The sequence below is a fragment of the Tupaia chinensis genome, unplaced genomic scaffold (genome assembly GCF_000334495.1).
Source record: "Tupaia chinensis unplaced genomic scaffold, TupChi_1.0 Scaffold000094_1, whole genome shotgun sequence".
In the NCBI taxonomy this organism is placed as follows: domain Eukaryota; kingdom Metazoa; phylum Chordata; class Mammalia; order Scandentia; family Tupaiidae; genus Tupaia; species Tupaia belangeri.
In genome coordinates, this window is record NW_006159556.1 from 3,160,359 (window position 1) to 3,180,666 (window position 20,308).

The following is a 20,308-nucleotide window of genomic DNA, read 5'->3' on the forward strand; positions in this document are numbered from 1 at the left end:
GCTACAAACTATACCCCAATTTATTATTTTTTTTTAGGTTTTTGTTATAGAGCATATGTGCTCAATGGAGAGACAGATAGTGAGAGAAAAAGTAAGAACCCCCTAACAGGGAAGGCCACGTCACAATCCCTTAATCTCCGTTCTCCTGGAATTTGGGGCATGCATACACATATACCTGGTGTAATGTTTAAGCCACCAGGTCTAGGACTTGAACTGGAGTTGGCCACATGGGAGTCTAAACTGAACCACCACGCTACCTACTGTCCCCCATATCCCAATGCTGAAATATATAGAAGACTTGTCAGTTTTTTATTGCCATTTGTCAATATCAGTCTCTTACCTTTCAAATTAAAAGTTGTCAAGAATTCCTTGACTTTTGCTGATAGAGCAGCCTGTTACTTAACATCCTGATACCCTGGCCCTACTACCTCCATTTGTAATAGGAATTTCGTATTCTGTCAGCAGAACTGTGACGGAGACAAGGTAAGCACTCCTTCCTCACTTTACAAATGAGAACGCAGGGGCTTCAGAGGAACTGGACCCGTACCAGGTCTCAGTGTGGTTACGTGGCTGCCAAGGACAGCATGAGGCCCAGTCTTGGTCTGGTCCTGTCTTCCCTAGGAACTTCTCTGTGTTTTATGTGCGTGGACAGAGTCGTGTGGCTCCGCTCCATGGGGCACTGTTTGCAGGGGTGATTAAAGGGAATGGAGTCCTCGAGTTGAACCATGTGTGGTTACTTGTAGTGGGCAATGTGTGCGCCCTACCTCTGTCCTTCGTGCATAGCACTCCAGTGCACGCCTGCCGAGTTTTAGCTACAGGGTCTGCATCTCTCAGCAGCTGGCAAGACTGGTCCTATCAGAATGCTAGGAAATGACCACTGTTCTCCCAGAGTAGCTTTCCCACCAAAGCCCTAGTCCCTCAGGTGGGGCAAGTCTGAATCCTGTGTTCTACACTGTCTGCCTGAGCTTCACCCCGGGAATTACGCTTCCGCAGCCTAGAGTGTTAGCTGTAACACACCCTTTATTAAGGGCTTGCCCTACTCAGCATCCCCACTGCTTAAACCTTCCAGATAAAGCCCTGGAATCCTTGCCTCTGAGTTTGCTTTTTTTTAAATTAGCCAGAGCACGCACATGCTCACCAGGGAGAAAGGAAAAGGGAGAAAATCCCTAGTGGATATGGTCAGATCACAACCCCTTCTGTTTCTCCATCCTGGAATATTTGGCACATATGCGCGCACACACACACACTGTTTTTCAAGCCACAAAGGCTCGGGATTTGAAACGTAGTCAGCTGTGTGGGACTTGGCTCCCATAACCCCTGAGCCACAGGGCCAGCCCTTTCGAGGGAACTAAAAACTAAGATTTCATGCATGATTAACCCTGTGTTGAAAGAATATCTAGTTATCTAGCAAGCATATTTGGTGTAATATGGAAGTGTGCCAATGATGTTTCTGGATTTAGAAAGAGAAGATGCCTTTTCTAAAGTCTAATAAAGCCTATATTAATATTTAGTCTCATGATAAAAGGCAAATTATCTAACTATTTCTATTTAGGAAACCAACAACCATTACACCTGTTATTATATCAACTCTTTATTAAGTAAAGTGCTCAGTATTAATGAAATTCTTGATTGTCGAGAAAGACTTGCATATGTAATACTTTTTAATGATACCAACAAGGAGGGGAAGATGATTAGGAAGGGATTGGGAGGGAATTCTCCATGATTAAAGAAGAAAAATATATGTAACAGGTAAAAAATTAGGAATTCTATAAAATTTTACAAGTGAGATAAAAACAGTATATCATAAAAAAGGCTTTCTAGTGACCATAATTGATATATGGCACATAGTCAATACACATGGATACCACATAATAGCTGCACTTCAAATCGAAGTTTGTTTACCTGTAACAGGATACACACACATAATCACGTACACAATATCCCTGGAATACCAACTTTTGCACCTGGTAATAAAGAACTTTGCGTAGCATATTTAAACAAAAGTGAAGAGAGAAATGAAGCCATGAGATATAGTTATTAAAGCCAAGATGCTTTCCTTCTATAGAAGCCAACCTAGAAAGGCCTGTTTTGATCACGTTTTCATTGGAAATTAAAAAAACAAAAAAGCAAAAACAAAACAAAAAAAACTTTGCCAGAGGGTGCATGCGTTTGCTAGAAATAGAAAAGGAGTGGGAGAAAGCACCCCCAATAGGTTATGGTCACACTGCAGTTCCTTCTCTTCCATTTCTCCATCTGCTTGGCATTGAGGCATGCACACACAAGTGTCTAACATGTTTTCCAAGCCGCCAGGGCCAGAATGTGTGTGAACCACGTGAGATCTAGTTCCCTTAACCACTACACAAGAGGTCTGGCCATCCTTGGAGAGTCCATGTACACAGTCTACCAATTAAATGAACAACTGGTGAATTGAAAGTAAAATATTAAGAAACAGGCCTTTCTCTCATTGTTTTTCCAAGAGAGGATCATAGCCCAGCACTGCATTCTCTCATTTGTCGCATTCGCTCAAAAGGTTATTTCATTCAACAGTTTAGGAAAAACTAGAATTCTTCTTAATCGACAAACAGAATTTTCCTAAGAAAGTTGGTGAGACCCTCTCCTAATAAAAACAACTGCTGCGTACTCATACTTGGGTTGATACCTTTGATAACACGAACTTTCAATACCAAGGCCTCTGTATTACATTAAGCTCCATTTGGATTATAAATTCTAGTTTTTTTTTTTTTTTCTGGAGAGGTTTTTGCTATAGGGCGTGTGCGCTCACCAGACGGACAGAGAGAGATATCGAGACAGAAAGTGAGAAATCACCCACCAGAGGGGATGGTCATGCCGCAATCCCTTCTCCTCCATTCTCCTCTTGGGATCTTGGGCACGCATGTACACGTGTCCGGCGTGAGTTTTAAGCCACCGGGTCCGGGACGTGAACCGCGGTCGACTACGTGGGAGTCCAGCGACATAGCCATTACGCTAACTGCTGGTTCCCTAACTTCTAGTTTTGAAATGCAGGATCAAGACTATTTGAGTACCATATCCTTAAAACAGTATAAAACCAAAACTTCAGTTTTATAATGCCTTCTGCATTTCAAAACTTCTTACAATTTTGCTTTAAAATGAACATATTTGCTGAATTAAAACTTTCAGTGTGTATATAAAAATTTAGTGAATTGGTCTTACTAGATTAGTTATGGCATGAAATTCAATTGTAAATGAGTTGAGTCACATGGGAAAGAGATTAATGGATAAATATTTATGCTACACAAATTATTAGAAAAAGTCAAATTGTGGGGGCTACTGTTTAGGGCTCATCCCCATCCTCCTAGGTTATGGTTAGGAAGCTACTTTACACTGGTTCATCTTTGGTGGTTTCATTTAGCTTACTTCAAATGAGAGCCCATGCGATGTAAAAATTAAGTGACACAGATAGTTCTGCAGACAGTAGACGGGATAAAAGAACCGAAGAGCATAGTACTAAACATTTACCTTAGCCATTCATACAAATTCTAGAAAAATGACTACATATCCATTTTATGGCTTGGAGTTCTTTTCCAGTTCATCTTACAGAAAAGTGTACCCCATAAAAGTAGCTGAAATAATAGATTCCTCCCTTAAAGAAAGCTATGTATTAAGCTCGTGAGCTATGCCCCAGTGCAAAGGAATGCCCTAGTTTCCCTTCACACACTGGACAAAAGTGACAATGCTGATTTCTGTGGGTGGAAATGAAACTCAGAAGCCCTTTGAAAGTTCTCTACTAGGTTTAAAAGGCCACTTCATTGTCAGCTGGGAAGACAGCTGTGGTCGCAACTGGGCATACCACTCAACAGACTTTACAAAGATTTTTCTTTTCTGTACTGAATATTTACACCTAGATTTTTTATGTGAGAAAAGGAACAAGTTGATTCATGGGCAAAGTTTATATCAAATAAATTAAAGTGCAGAAGATTAATATGCAGTCCCAAAGACCAGCATCATATTGTGTCAGGGCATATAAATACCGTGTACTTGTTAACGGCAACTCAGGACAGCACCGTCTCACCTGTTACAAACACACATCCTAACACACGCATTCTACACAGGTACTGGGACTCCTACGTGTTACACATGGATATTGGAACTCCCATTTCCACCTCCACTTTCCATGCCTTCTGTAGACTGGGAGGAAGAAGGGCGGGAGCTTCTGGGGTGAGGTTGACCATCCGGTCCCACTGGCGTGCCTAAGCCGTGACTGATCTGGGAAGCTGCATCGTCAGATTCCCAGCGCTCCAACTCTTCCCTCACCAGCCGTTCCATCTGCTCCCTGTGGATCTCACTGTCACGACCCAGTCTTTCATCCTAATAAAGGAAAAGAAACCAGGGTATTGGGGTCTGGGAAACGCGTGGTGTTACATTCAGAAATTGTGTTAGGAAATCTGGGGGCCAGATAATTTACGGTTAGGTCAAGCTAGAGATTTACAGCATACAAACACAATTCTTAGTTGCTGGAGTAATTTTTCACTTAATTCTACCCTCCAGTGGAAGTGTACTGTCATGATGGTGTACATGCGCCATTACGAAACTACATGGGGCCAGCAGGTGGCAAAGTGGCTAAGGGCAATGGATTCCCACATGGTCAACTGCAGTTTGAGTCCTGGACCTGGTGGCTTGCTTTCTTACTTTCTCTCTCTCTTTCTCACTCTGTCCCTCTCCAGTAAAATTTTAAAAAATTAGTAAATCATTAAATAAAGCTAAATAATTCTTTAAAAAAAAAAAAAAGAAAGAAAGAAAGCAAGCAAGCAAGCAACACCTTGCTGGCATGGTAGTTAGGGCATTTGGACAAGAAAGCATGGCCAACCACAGTTCAACTCCTGGGTCTGGAGACTTATTTTCTCACTTTCTCTCTCTCTCTGTGTCTCTCTCTGGTCCAATTAAAATAAATGAATGAATAAATAAAAATTAAATAAAATAATTCTTAAAGAAAGAAAAAAGCAACATCATGGAGAAAGCCAAACATCTATAGTTAAGAGGTATAAAGTAACTATCTTGATATATTTTTTTCTTTGTTTGTTTTTTTTTAATTGCCAGAGAGTATGTATGCTATCCAGAGAGACAGAGAGAAAATAAACCCTTTTCCCAGGGCATGGTCATGCTATGATCCCTTCTCCTCCATTTCTCTATCCTGTTGGGATTTGGGGCATGTACACATACTTTTCTGGCATGCCATTCAAGCCACTGGGGCAGAACTCCAACAGTGGTCAGCTGTGGGATCTGGCTCCCTTAACCCCTAAGCTACAAGGCTGACCCTCTACCTTGATATTTTACAGACTCTATACGTATTTCTGTTTTAGAGAAAAAAATGTGAAAATGAGAGTAAACAGAAAAATGATTGTTCATTTATCTTTATGTAAAGTTCGTTTTTATTCTCTGATAGTTCAAATAGAAAACAATGTCGCCAACATATATTGGGTCATCAGAAAACTCATGACTTAATGCAAAAATGCATCATGACTTTTCTGATGACCCACTTTGAGCCTAACCACTGTGGCACAGTGGCAATGCTGGTGCCCTGCAAGGCCGGAAGCCATATGGTGACTGTGGTTTGGATCCCAGGTCAGCCTGAAAATGCACTTGGTGCATTTGTCCTGAGGAGATGGAGGGCTGGGGTAAGGGGAACACAGAGTGATGAGACCCTGCTGAGGTTGCTTTCTTTCTTGTGTGTGTTAGCACGTGCTCTCTCTCATAAAACAAACAAACAAACACCTTGCTCAGCTTTTACACCTATGACCACTCACCTCAGCCACTCCATCCAGCAGCCTCCCCAGCACCTCCCTTCTCTTCAGCTTGGCCCGTTCCATGATCTCCAACTTCACTATCACAGCGTCAATCTTGGACACGATGCTGCCGATGGAGTGCTCCATTCGGTCCACTCTTCTCACCAGGCTGCAGGAAGCCACAGTTAGAAGGGTCACACCAAGGTGTCGTTGTCTTTTGAAATGGAGATGCTATGGGCTTTTTCTTAGTGCGATAATCTGCAACACTTTCTAAGTGGTCCCAAGCTTTAGAGATAAACTCTCAAACACTGCTGCTGGGAGTATCAGCTTTCCTTCAAATCAACAATTTATCAAAAGTCTTAAAAATATATGCTGGGGCCATGTGGTGGCACAGCGGTAATGTATCTGCACTTACATGGAGAGGGGACTGGGTTCAGGTCCTGGGACCTGCCTGAGCACACTAGGTATGCATGTATGCTTGTGATCTGGGCTGAGGGTGGCTCATGGTGTGAGGACCCTGTTGGGAATGCTTGTCTTGTGTCTCCTTCTCCCCCTCCTTTTAAAAAGACATTTATTTATTTCTTTATCTATTTATCTGTTGTATTTTCAAGCCGCTGGGTTTGGGACTCAAACTGTGGTAGGCTATGTGCGAAGCCAGTGCCTTAACCACTATGTCACCCATTAGCCCCTTTCTCTCGCTCAAGGAAGAAATAAACTAAAAAAAAAAGTATGCCTACCATTTTGTTCAGATATTCCATTTTCATAAATTTCTCCGAAGGCATATTTCATAAGTATTTTGTAATTTTTGGCTACAAAGTTATTCACTAGAGTGTTGGTTAATAATGGATCACTGGGCCAGCCCCACGGCCTTATGGTTTAGAGAGCCAGCTGTTACATGGCCAACCATGTGGTTTGAATTCCAGACGCGGTGACTTGAAAAACATGTCATTTTGTATATGTTAAGTCCTAGAGCAATACTAAGAAAATAACTTTAAAAATAGTGAAAAAAATCATTAAAACAAGTAAACTGGTACCCTAGAACATTCACTTAAATTTAAAAAAGCAATAAAGTGAGAACAGAGGAACATAAAAGACATAGGTATACAGGAAATTAAAAAAAAAAAAATTGCAGATGTTAATTCAAACAGCAAGCCTAAGAAAGCTGGAAGGGCTATAGTTACATCAGACCAAAGGACTTCAAAACAAAAATTTGTATAGGAGATAGAGTGAACATCTTATAATGTAAACAGGGTCAGTCTAACGGGAAGATATTCTAATTACAAACATGTATACACCTAATAAAAGAGTTCTAAAATACACAAAGCAAAATCTCATATAATTTACAAGATAAACCAGGCAATCTAATAATAATAGTTGGAGACTTTAATAGTACACTTTTGAAAATGGGAAGAATATGTAGGAGGAATATTGACAAGGAATCAAGACTTGAATAACACTATAAACCAACTAGACTCAACAAAAATCTTCAGAATAGTCAGCAACAACAGCATATAAATTTTTCTCAAGGTTACACAGAACATTCTCTAGGATAAACGATATGTTAGTCCACAAAAACATAAGAAATCATTGATAAACACATGCAAATAGAGTTACAAACACTAAAACAGTAATAGACACCTTTGAGTGGCAGGAATATGGAAGACTTTAATGTTTTCTTTTGCTGTTACTTATTTGCTAATTTTCCTATAATGAACAAACTACTTCTCTAAAGAGAAAAAATAACACCAATACAAGTCATAAAAGTAACTGATTAGTAATGAATGGAGAAAGATGAAGGAAAATTGCTCAGTCTTTTAGATTCTCATTAACCCAAATTCTGCCAATTCACTTATACTTACACTTGAAACTCTTCATAAGAAACCCCGCTGGAGATGCTCCCCCTCCTTCTGGAGCTGTGCCCACTGTCTTCATCATCATCCTCCTCGGAGTCATCCAGGCTTCGTGGGAAGCTTCGGCTGCTCATGGGACGTGGTAAGGAGCTGTGGTCCAGGTCCAGGTCCTCCTAAAGAACATGTCATGGAGTGAGGAGCAGGGACACCTGAGACCCCACAAAGCTTCCTCAAGGGCTTGGCCAAGTAGAAATGGGTATGTGCCATTTACCCAGGATGTCTTTGTGGTTAATGCCAGGGTGGGATTCCCAGCCTTTACAATTTCCATGGATTGGAAAATTTTCACAACAGATTTTTTTTTTTTTTTTAAGAGGTTTTTGCTTTGGGCCACATGCACACACCAGAAAGACAGAGAGAAATAAACTAAAAAAAAAAGTATGCCTACCATTTTGTTCAGATATTCCATTTTCATAAATTTCTCCGAAGGCATATTTCATAAGTATTTTGTAATTTTTGGCTACAAAGTTATTCACTAGAGTGTTGGTTAATAATGGATCACTGGGCCAGCCCCACGGCCTTATGGTTTAGAGAGCCAGCTGTTACATGGCCAACCATGTGGTTTGAATTCCAGACGCGGTGACTTGAAAAACATGTCATTTTGTATATGTTAAGTCCTAGAGCAATACTAAGAAAATAACTTTAAAAATAGTGAAAAAAATCATTAAAACAAGTAAACTGGTACCCTAGAACATTCACTTAAATTTAAAAAAGCAATAAAGTGAGAACAGAGGAACATAAAAGACATAGGTATACAGGAAATTAAAAAAAAAAAAATTGCAGATGTTAATTCAAACAGCAAGCCTAAGAAAGCTGGAAGGGCTATAGTTACATCAGACCAAAGGACTTCAAAACAAAAATTTGTATAGGAGATAGAGTGAACATCTTATAATGTAAACAGGGTCAGTCTAACGGGAAGATATTCTAATTACAAACATGTATACACCTAATAAAAGAGTTCTAAAATACACAAAGCAAAATCTCATATAATTTACAAGATAAACCAGGCAATCTAATAATAATAGTTGGAGACTTTAATAGTACACTTTTGAAAATGGGAAGAATATGTAGGAGGAATATTGACAAGGAATCAAGACTTGAATAACACTATAAACCAACTAGACTCAACAAAAATCTTCAGAATAGTCAGCAACAACAGCATATAAATTTTTCTCAAGGTTACACAGAACATTCTCTAGGATAAACGATATGTTAGTCCACAAAAACATAAGAAATCATTGATAAACACATGCAAATAGAGTTACAAACACTAAAACAGTAATAGACACCTTTGAGTGGCAGGAATATGGAAGACTTTAATGTTTTCTTTTGCTGTTACTTATTTGCTAATTTTCCTATAATGAACAAACTACTTCTCTAAAGAGAAAAAATAACACCAATACAAGTCATAAAAGTAACTGATTAGTAATGAATGGAGAAAGATGAAGGAAAATTGCTCAGTCTTTTAGATTCTCATTAACCCAAATTCTGCCAATTCACTTATACTTACACTTGAAACTCTTCATAAGAAACCCCGCTGGAGATGCTCCCCCTCCTTCTGGAGCTGTGCCCACTGTCTTCATCATCATCCTCCTCGGAGTCATCCAGGCTTCGTGGGAAGCTTCGGCTGCTCATGGGACGTGGTAAGGAGCTGTGGTCCAGGTCCAGGTCCTCCTAAAGAACATGTCATGGAGTGAGGAGCAGGGACACCTGAGACCCCACAAAGCTTCCTCAAGGGCTTGGCCAAGTAGAAATGGGTATGTGCCATTTACCCAGGATGTCTTTGTGGTTAATGCCAGGGTGGGATTCCCAGCCTTTACAATTTCCATGGATTGGAAAATTTTCACAACAGATTTTTTTTTTTTTTTGAGAGGTTTTTGCTATAGGGCACATGCACACACCAGAAAGACAGAGAGAGACAGAGTGACAGAGAGCGAGAAGTCACCTCCCAGGGGGGATGGCCACACCGCAATCCCTTCTCCTCTCAGGATCTTGGGCACACATGCACATGTGCCTGGCATGAGTTTAAGCCACCGGGTCCAGGACTTGAACTGTGGTCAACTACATGGGAGTCCAGCGACATAGCCGTTACGCCAAGTGCTGGTCCCACACAACAGATTTTTAACAACCAGTAGGGAGTTACTTTTCATGTAGAGAAGAAAGAACATTAAAAAACTAACAAAGCAAAGAATAATAACTCAGAATAAGACTTTTCTTTTTTTTTTTTTTTTTGAGAGGTTTTTGCTATAGGGCGCATGAGCTCACCAGACAGAGAGAGACAGAGAGACAGAAAGCAGGAAATCACCCCCAGGGGGGGTGGCCACACCGCAATCCCTTCTCCTCCATTCTCCTCTTGGGATCTTGGGCACGCACGCACATGCGCCCGGCGTGAGTTTAAGCCACCGGGTCTGGGACTCGAACCGCAGTCGACTACGTGGGAGTCCAGCGACATAGCCATTACGCTAACTGCTGGTCCCAGAATAAGACTTTTCTTAGGGGCTGGCAGGTGGCATGGTGGTTAAAGGCGCTGGACTCCCACATATAGCCAACAGTGGTTGGAGTCTCGGACCTGGTGGCTTGCTTTCTCACTCTCTCTGTCCCTCTCTGGTCAAATTAAAATAAATAAATAAAGTTAAATAAAATAATTCTTTTTTAAAAATAAGATTTTCCCTAAACATACCCTTATGAAAGTTTTACTTACTGTTTTTGTGTGGACCTCACTCCCACTGGAGAAGTTTGTCAGCTACTGGCACTATTCAGTGGAGAGGCATTTGGAAACTTCCAATCTATACTTTTTCTCATAGGAAAGTGACTCTTGTATTTAACATTCATGTGTATTTTCTGTACCTCCATTATCACATTAAAAATTTGTTTAATCATTATTTTTGAAAGTTAGTGGTAAAGCATTTTTTAAAAATTGCGAGGGCTGACTACAGTTTGAGTCCTAGATCCGGTGGCTTGAAAATCACACTGGGAGCATGTGTGTGCATGCCCGTAATCCAGGGAGGAAAATGGAGGAGAAGGGATCGTGGAATGGCCATCTTCCCCGGGGCGTAATTTCTCACTTTCCCTCTCGTTGTCTTTCTCTGTCTCTCTCCAGCCAGCTCATGAGCCCTATGGCAAGAATCTTAAAAAAGTTATTTTTTTGCCAGAGGTGTGTGTGCTTGCCAGAGAGAAACCGAGAAGGGGAGAAGAAAGCACCCCCCCCAATGGGGCGTAGTCATGCCACAACCCCTTCTCCTCCATTTTTCTATCCTGTTGAGATATTGAGCAAGCACACGCATTGCCAGCTACTGATTCCTGGATTCAAATGCAGTCGACCATGTGGGATCTGGCACTGGGCCAGCCCAACTGTAAAGCTCCTAATTATTATTTTTTTTCTGAGTACAAAAGCCCACAGAAATTTACTTGTAACTACATTGTAATAAGAATTCAAATGAGATGGTGCAATTAAATTCATTTAGTTTTTTAATTTATGTTTTTGTCTTAGGGCTCATGCACTTGTTAGAGAGAGAGAGAGAGAGAGAGAGAGAGAGATAGGAAATGTGAGAAACTACCCCAGAGTGGGAATGATCATGCCACAATCCCTTCTCCTCCATTTTCTTCCTAGGATTTTAGGCACACACACATGCACCTGGTGTGATTTTCTTTTTTTTTTTAAAGACAGATTTTTGCTATAGGGTGCATGTGCTCTTTGGAAAGACAGAGAGAGGCAGAGAGACAGAAAGTGAGAATTCACCCCGCAGGGGGATGGCCACACCGCAATCCCTTCTCTATTCTCCTCTTGAGATTTTGGGCACACACACACACCGGGTGTGAGTTTCAAGCTGCTGGGTCCGGACTTGAACTGTGGTCGGCCATGTAGGAGTCCAGTGACATAACCATTATGCCATCTGCTCGTCCCAATCTGATGTGATTTTCAAGCCTCTGGGTCTGGGACTCAAACCACAAAATCAGCTATGGCGATCCAGCTGCCTTAACCACCACATCACCTGTTGATTCATAATTTTATTTCCTTGACAATGTTAATCATTTAAACAACGGCTAACTAACCAGGATAATGTTATATCTCCTGATAAGCCTTTTTTCCCCCCCTCACTTTCATGGATATTGAAAACTATGCAACTAGTGGGAGCCAGCAGTTGGCGTAATGGCTGTGTCGCTGGACTCTCACGTAGTCGACCGTGGTTCGTGTCCCGGACCTGGTGGCTTGGAACTCAGGCCGGGGGCGTGTGTGTGCGTGGCCAAGATCCCAAGAGGAGAATGGAGAAGGGATTGCGGCATGACCATCCCCCCTGGGGGGTGATTTCTCGCTTTCTATCTCTATGTCTCTCTCTGTCTGTCTGGCGAGCGCACACGCCCTATAGCGAAAACCTCTCCCCCTCTCCAAAAAAAAAAAAACCAAAAAAAATCCCAAAAAAAAACTATTCAACTAATCAGGCTTCTCTTTTCAACCTGGTGACTAGAGAGCTTAGAGTCAAACTTGTAGCCCAATAGAAAGAAAGATTGTTTTTTGTTTTGTTTTGCTTTTTGGTTTGTTTGCTTTGCTATGGGGTGCATGTGCTCACTGGAGAGACAGAAAAAAGTGAAAGATCACTTCCTATCCCGGGGAGATGGCCATTTCACAATCCCTTGTCCTCCATTTTCCTTTCAGGATTTTGGGCATGCATGCACAAGCACTCAGAGTGAGTTTCAAGCCACTGGGTCGCAACTCAAACCACGGCTGACTACATGGGAGTGCAGTGTACTGTCACCATTACGCCATCTGCTGGTCCCTAGATTTGTTTTTATAAAAAATCATTTTTTGAGCTTCATTCAAAATGTACTATTTTCACTTTTGTTTTGCTTCACTCATCATTTTGACTTTTTCACATTCGTGCTTATTTCACTTTTACACATGACTGTGCTCTACAAGGAGTCTCCAAAAATTCACGAAAAATGTACATTTATAAAAAGAAAACATGTGTGGATTTCAAAATTGTTTTGCACCAAAATATACTTGTACTTTAATCTATATTCCCATACCTTGCAAAGTTTCCATGTGTCTCTCCTTTGTGGACTAAGCAGAATACTCATACGTAAATTACTGGTAGAGAGAAAGAGAAAGAGGGAAAACGAGACAGACACTCGAGGGGCCACTCCCTTGTATAGTATTTGATACACAGTGCGTGCTGCATTAGTGAGCTTTCTCCTAAATGAGACTCACCCTCTCTCTCTCCAAGTCATCTCTCATCTGCTGATGTTCGTGCTCGGTCAGTTCTTGGTCTCCGTCTTGGTCATATTTCGTGAATATTGCCTCAATCTCTGCATCAGTATGGCCCTTCCTGAAACGATCGAGAGGATACAGATAAACCCTGTCTTGTCCATGCTCCAACCCAAACACAGACATCAAAACAAAGAAGGAAAGGAGTAATTGTTGAGTAGGAGCCAGTCCACCTCTTAGAATATATTCCAGAAGGACATCTGCCTCTGGGGAAAAAAAAAGCGCCTCTCTATGAATGCTTAGACAGAAATAGTCTTATCACCTTGAATTTACGTTCCAAATAGGAATTTTCCAGGGACTTGAAAAGGGCAGTTCTTTTTTTTTTTTTTTTTTTAAAATTTACTTTTTTAATTTTTTTTTTTTCATTCATTTATTTTAATTTGACAAGCGAGAGAGAGAGAGAGAGAGAGAGAGAGAGAGAGAGAGAGGGTGGGAGAGAGAGAGAGAAAGTGAGAGAGAGAGAAAGTGAGAGAGAGAGAAAGTGAGAAAGCAAGCCGCCAGGTCCGGGATTCAAACCACAGTTGGCCATGTGGGAGTCCAGCAGCCCTAACCACCATGCCACCTGCTGGCCCCGGGCAGTTCTTACCCTTTGAGATCTTGTCGAAGTTCATCAAAGTTTAATTTGCCTCCCCCTTGCCGGAGACTCTCTGAAATGTCATCCACAGTATTTTTCTTCAGTTTTAGTTTGACCAGTGCTTTATGGTAGCCCTGTCAGAAAAAAGAAAAAAAGGAAAAAAAAGGACAGTGACGTGGTTTAGTTCATTTTCCTTCTGCATTTGCTTTACCTTCTGTTCACGGTAGCTACGATAACCTAGCGCCTGGGGAACGGTGGACCCTCAGTATCTATGTGCTGAATGAAAGAACTGAACGCATCCTTAGTTTCCATAAAGTCTTGTGGAAGAGCTATATGAAACAAGTCAGAGTCTCAATAATTCAAGAACTAAGAACGTTTTCCTCGTATCCGTATTTTAGTTCTGGTGACAGAAATGAAAACCACTCCATAGTCCAGAGTTGTCTACTTCAAAACATATAGGAACATGCAACGGTTCTTTTTTTTTTTTTTTTTTTTAAGGGGGTTTTTCTCTGTGGGTGTGTATACGCTTGAGAGAGAGAGAGAGAGAGAGAAAAAGAGAGAGAGAGAGAGAGAGAGAGAGAGAGATGGGAAGTGAGAAATCACCCCAAGGGGGAATGGCCATGCTGCAGTCCCTTCTCCTTCAGTCTCCTCTCGGGATTTTGGGCACTCACACACATGTGCCCGGTGTGAGTTTTAAGTTGCCGGGTCCGAGACTTGAACCACAGTTGACTCTGTGGGAGTCCAGCGATGTAATCATTACACCATCTGCTTGTCCCGGTTCTTAAGAATAACAAGAAATCAAGGACTGACTTTGTGGTGCAGTGGTAACGTGCTGCTCAAGACAAGCTGGATCCTACATGGCCACCACAGTTCGAATCCCCTCTGGGTCAGCGTGGAACATGTTGGCATTCTGTGAGTGCCCATGACCTGAAGGGCTGGAGGCCTGGGGGAAGGGGCTCTCTGCATGAACAGGCCCTGTGGAGAGTGCTCATCTCGGCCGCTTTTCCTAGTCTCATCTGCGTGTGCATGTGTTGTATCATGCATAAAGGAAAAAAAAGGATTGTGGGTCAACTGGTGGTATGATGGTTTTAAGGCAGATCCCATAGGGCCAACTATGTGGTTAGAGTCCTAGCCCTGGTGACTTGAGAAACGCACCCAGTGGGTGTGTGTGCATGCCCAAAATTCCGAAGGAGGGAGAAGTGGAGAAGGCTTGCCATCTGGTCTTCCTTGTGGGGGGTGCTTTCTCACTTTCTCTGTCTTTCTCCAGTGATCACATGTGCCCTCTGGCAAATCACAAATGTCTTTAGAAAAAAAGAAGAAAGAAAGAAAGAAGGAAAGAAAAAGATTGTTTTTAGCTGATTTAAAGACAACAATTTAAAAAAATACCAAGAGACTTGAGTCATGAATTGCTTGTTTTCTTTTTTGTTATTGCTATCTCATAATCAGTGATTTCCTTATATGATATGCATGGAGAACAAAAAGTCCCAGGCCCATTCTCAGTGCAGGGCTGGAAGCCATCTGGCCGACAGTGGGTTCAGACCCCCAACTGATTGAAAACAGACCAGATGTAGGCATGCCCAAGATCCTTACAAGCAGGAGGCCTGGGAGTAAGGGGATTCCGTGTAATCAGAGCCTGTTGGGAGGTACCTGTCTCTGTCCCTCTCTGTCTGTCTGTCTCTCTCAAGTGCAATGTGCACGTCCTCTCTCACACTCTCACTTGTGAAATGAATACACAAACATAAAGAAAGAAAGAAAATGCCAGTGAGATGAGGGTGAGGACTCTTCACTAACAAACTACAGGCAGACCTTGCTTGGAACAGTGGTGCTGGACTGTAAAATAACTTTGCAAGCTGAAACGGTACAAAGTGACCAGAACAATCGATGAGAAAAATTCTAATTGTTCCATGATTTTTGAAACTTTTTGTAAAAATAACGAAAACTCCTAAGAATCAGTTATACATTTGGGGGGAGGAGATCAAAACATTTCAGAAGGTACAGAAAGGTCAAAGACAGATGAGGAGGACGATGAGAGCCGACCTCCTCCACCAGGGCGAATCTCACCTCCCAGACTTGCAGTGCTTTTCAGCAACTCATTTTCTTGCAAGGAAATGAAACAATTTATTAAATTTACAGGGGAAACTTAAACAACTTAGCACACTGAAATTTAGCAACATTAAAAATTAGGCCAGTTCTATAGCACAGTATTTAAGCACTGTGTATGGGAAACTAGATCCCACATGGTTGAGCAGAGTTCAAGTCCAGGTCCCGGTGGCTTGAAAAACGCCATTTGCACACACGTGTGCCCTGGTTCCTGACAGGGTAGAGACTGAAGGGGAAAGGACTGGACCATGGCATACATGGTCAGGCCCCATCGCTTTCTTCCCCTCTCATGTGAGCGTGAGTACACTGTGCCTGAGCCTTCTCGTCGTATAAATCATACATGTATTGAGTCCCTGTTGTATGCCTTACCGTATGCACACATGGAGCGAATATCTTTTCTATGCCTAGGTGAACTGCTGTACTCTGCTCTAACTAGAGATCAGCTTTCCACATTTTTCTGTGCCTTCATTATTCATAAATAAGAGTTCCTATGCCAGGAAGTTTTTGGGGAGCCACTTTTCCCAAGACATTTTCACAGCAACTGCTCTCATCCTGTATGTTGATAAATTCGCCTTCCCTAAGTTTCTCTGGCTGCATGTCCGATCTCCCGAGGGTCCACATTCTCATGGCCGGCTGTAAATCTGACACATTTGTTTTGAATTTCACTTCCTGTCTTCTGTTTTGTTTCTCTGCTGTACTTTCATCTTTGCTGGCCTCCTCTGTTTCAATCATGAGTTTGTAAAATGTCACGCGGGTTTATTACTGGGAGACAAGGAAGCAACACAACGTGCTTTGTTTGTGTATGAACTCAACAGCAGATGTTCAGGGACCAGTCAGAACGGACGGGAAGTGGCCGCACGGTGGCTCGTGGGGTGCAATGAGGAGCTGTTACGTGTGCAAGGACCTGGAGACTGAGAGTGAGCAGTGGAGTGTGTGCTTTGTGCTGTTATTCATGTTTATTGTACTCTGAGAACTGACATTCGAACTGTGCTGGTGAGGGCCTGGTGTTTAACAAAACCGTAATTACTGAAATGTGTGCCTATCAGAACTCGGCAGAGTGAGGGGTGTTAATGTACACACTGCTGATTTGCTAAAATGCAATCAACGATTAGAATTCTGGAAAACAGGTGGTGTGGTGGTTGAGGGGCTGGACTCCCACGCGGCTGGCGGTGGTTGGAGTCTCAGACGCAGCAGCTTGTTTTCTCACTCACTCTCTCTCTCTTTGTGGTGAGTGCATGTGCCCTGTGGCTACTTAAAAAAGAAACAATAAATAAAATTAAATAAAAAAAAAAAAAGAATTCAGGGTAACACAAATCATAGATCCATGTGAGACCTTGTTTTAAGAGGCTGAAGGTTTTATTTATTTTTTTCTAGAGGTTTTTGCTAAAGGGTGCATGCACTCGCCAGAAAGAGAGAGACAGAAAGTGAGAAATCACCCCCCGTGTGTGTGTGTGTGTGTGTGTGTGTGTGTGTGTGTGGCCATGCCACAATCCCTTCTCCTCCATTCTCTTCTTGGGATCTTGGACACACATGTACACGTGCCCAGTATGGGTTTAAGCCACCGGGTCCAGGACTTGAACTGCGGTCAACTACATGGGAGTTCAGTGACATAGCCATTACGTCAACTGCTGGTCCAAGAGGCTGAAGTTTTATTACAACATGAATGACAGCCCAGTTGCAGTGGTGCAGGCAGCAGGACTCCACATGGGAGACCGGGTTTTGATCCCAGGTCCAACCTGAATATGCTGAATGAGTGTGAGCGTGCTTGTGATCCTGGCTGGCTGGAGACTGGGGAAGGACTATGGCATGAGACCCTGGAAGGGCACCTTTCTCTCTCTTTTTCTTGAAAGAAGAAAATGAAATAAACTTCAAATGAAATAAAACAAAATAGAAAAAACTCCACATGATTCACAGGCAACATAGTCCGAAGGCTCAAACAGGAAAACAATTCAGTTAAGGAGTCACGATATCTTAGCCAAATGAGGTTCGAGAACAAGCTTTGTGCTTTACATGTAGTTTTTATTGTTGTATAAGTTTTATGCTTTAAACCCAACTAAAAAAGTCACTTTGAAAAGAACTATCCAGCTCTCCAGTCCTGCCCTTCTGTTTATCAAGCCCTTCCTTTCTTTTTTTTTTCCTTTTTAAAATTCTTCTGAGAGACTTTTGCTATAGGGCACATACACTCACCAGAGAGAAAGAGAGAAAGAAAGTGAGAAATCACCTCCTAGGGGGGATGGCCGCATTGCAACTCCTTCTCCTCCGTTCCCCTCTCAGGAATTTTGGCACGCACACACATGCACCTGGCATGAGTTTCAAGTCACCAGGTCTGCAACTAGAACTGTGGTTAACTTCATGGAAGTCCAGTGCCTTAACGACTATGCCACTTGCTGGCCCCAACAAGCCCTTTCTAAGAAGGTGTGTTAGTAAAAGTCCTCAGGTCCCTGGGCTACAGCTTGAATTCATTGACCTTTACCTTTTTTTTTTTTTTTTTTTTTTGAGGTCAGTGCGCCAGTGCTTACCAGAGAGAGGCACAGGGAGACAGAGAAAGAGAGAGAGAGAGGGAGGGAGTGAGAGGGAAAGCGAGGGAGTAGCCCCAGGGACCTGGGGGGAAGTACCCCCAGTGACCTGTGGTCACACTGCAATTCCTTCTCCTCCATTTTGCCACCCTGTTGGGATTTGCTGCATGCATGCACACTTGCTTGGCTTATTTTTCATGTTGGCAGGGTCGGTATTTGAACAGAAGTTGGCTATGTGGGATTTGGCTCCTTCAACTACTAGGCTACAGAGCCAGCCCCTGTCAATTCTTAATTTTAAACAATTTCTTTTTTATTTTATGTGTGTATATATGTGTGTGTGTATGAATGTATTTTGCTAGATGGTGCAGGCACTTGTAAGAAAGAGAGACAGACAGGGGTGGAGGCCAGATGAGAAAGCACCTTCCGTGGGGGATGGCTACACTGCAATCTCGTCTCCATTTCTCCCTCTTTTTGGGATTCTGGGTACACATACCCATGCATCTGACATGCTTCTCAAGCCACTGGGTCTGAGACTAACCACACAGTCGGCCACGTGGTATCCAGCCACCCTAACCACCATGCCACCAGCTAGCCAACTTTAAACCACTGCGATGAATCAATGTTAATTTGGAAGACTGGCTAAAACAATGCTCCATTTTATGCAGGAAATACAATAATTCTGAGAACTAGGGCTTGTCTTACCTTTCTGATAAGATCTGAGAGTTCCATTTCAGCTTTCTGCTGGGCCATATCTGATTTCACTTCAGAATAAGTATCATTGATGATGGCCAAAAACATATTCTGTTCATAAACCGAAAGAAAGCAGAGATTAAAGGGAGAAATACATATTTTGTAAATACCGATCCAAAATTTGACACAAGTTTTTCTGTTCACCTTTCGCCCCCTACCCTGAGTACTTCACGAAGTCACATATTAATAGTTTTGTTACCATATTCTTTGGGAAAATTATTTTCTTCATTAAATCACGCCAAAGGGATATATAATATATATTTTTACTTGCAAAACCATATACTGTGATACAGTTTGCAAAGTGAGACAAATATTAGTGTATTTATCGATAACGGGTGGATTTCTTGTTTTTCTTATTTATATGCTGTACGGTTTCAAAATTTACATAAGTTACTATGAGTTTAGAATTCCAAAAAGCTCTTCGAATTTCAGAAGCCAACAAAGACAAGTAGAATTCTACGCTTACTCTAAACTTTGCTATATAGTCAAGGATTTACAGAACATACTTTAAAGAGTTAAAAAACCTCTTAAAGTAGGAAAACGGTATGAAGATAGTGAAGAAAACCTTTATGGAAAAGCAGACTTTGGAGCCAAGCAAACTTGGGTTTCAGTTTTGGCACTGCCAAGAATATGATGATTAACTTTTCAAAGTCTCTCTCTCTTTTTTAGTTTTGCTATAAGGCATGTGTGCTTGCTAAAGAGAGAGAGATGGAAAGAAAGACAGAGATATATCACCCCTCCACCCAGAGGAGATGGCCATGCCACAGTCTCATCTCTTCCATTCCTCTTGGGATTTTCGGCATGCACATATGTGCATCTAGCCTGTGTTTTAAGCCTTGGGGTCTGGGAGTCAAACTTTGAAATCAGCCATATGAGATCCAGCTGTCTTAACCATCATGTCACTGCCTGGCCCTAGAAATCTCTCTCTCTCTCTCTCTTTTTAAATTTTTTTTTTGAGAGGTTTTCGCTATAGGGCGCGTGCGCTCGCCAGACAGGCAGAGAGAGACAGAGAGACAGAAAGCGAGAAATCACCCCCCAGGGGGGATGGCCATGCCACAATCCTTTCTCCTCTATTCTCCTATTGGAGTTAATAGCCTTTTGGAATAAAATATTAGATTCCTGGATAGGGAAGGAAAATAAGGAAGGTGCAATTATTTTCCCTTGAAATTAACCATTCAGGACAGAAACTTACTTGTATTCTATATTCTATTCTCATCTCTTCTACAGAAGCTGAAATGATTTTTTTTCTTATTCAATAAAAGATTTAGTAGGCCATTAAAATAAAGAGAACCCTCATTTTTGCATTGATCCACCATTTAGTAAGTATTTGCTGAGCCACTATATTCCAATATACGTAGATTATGTGGAGTATGTATTATAGACTATGAAGCAATGCTTTGATATTTAGCAATACTGAAGATACTGTGGTTAGGGAA

At 41.9% G+C, this 20,308-nt stretch overlaps 1 protein-coding gene across 1 annotated transcript in view; it reads right to left on the reverse strand.

Moving 5' to 3' along the window:
- Positions 1–3,904: 3,904 nt before the first annotated feature.
- Positions 3,905–20,308, reverse strand: part of PKD2 (polycystin 2, transient receptor potential cation channel) — a 51,723-nt gene continuing 35,319 nt past the window's right edge. The window contains exons 9-14 of the mRNA XM_014585822.2: positions 18,825–18,923; positions 13,519–13,640; positions 12,876–12,993; positions 9,180–9,343; positions 5,784–5,931; positions 3,905–4,347 (exon numbers count right to left, since the gene is read on the reverse strand). Of these exons, the coding sequence (XP_014441308.1) occupies positions 4,111–4,347; positions 5,784–5,931; positions 9,180–9,343; positions 12,876–12,993; positions 13,519–13,640; positions 18,825–18,923 (888 nt within the window). The 3' untranslated portion in view covers positions 3,905–4,110. The remainder of the gene's footprint in view (positions 4,348–5,783; positions 5,932–9,179; positions 9,344–12,875; positions 12,994–13,518; positions 13,641–18,824; positions 18,924–20,308) is intronic.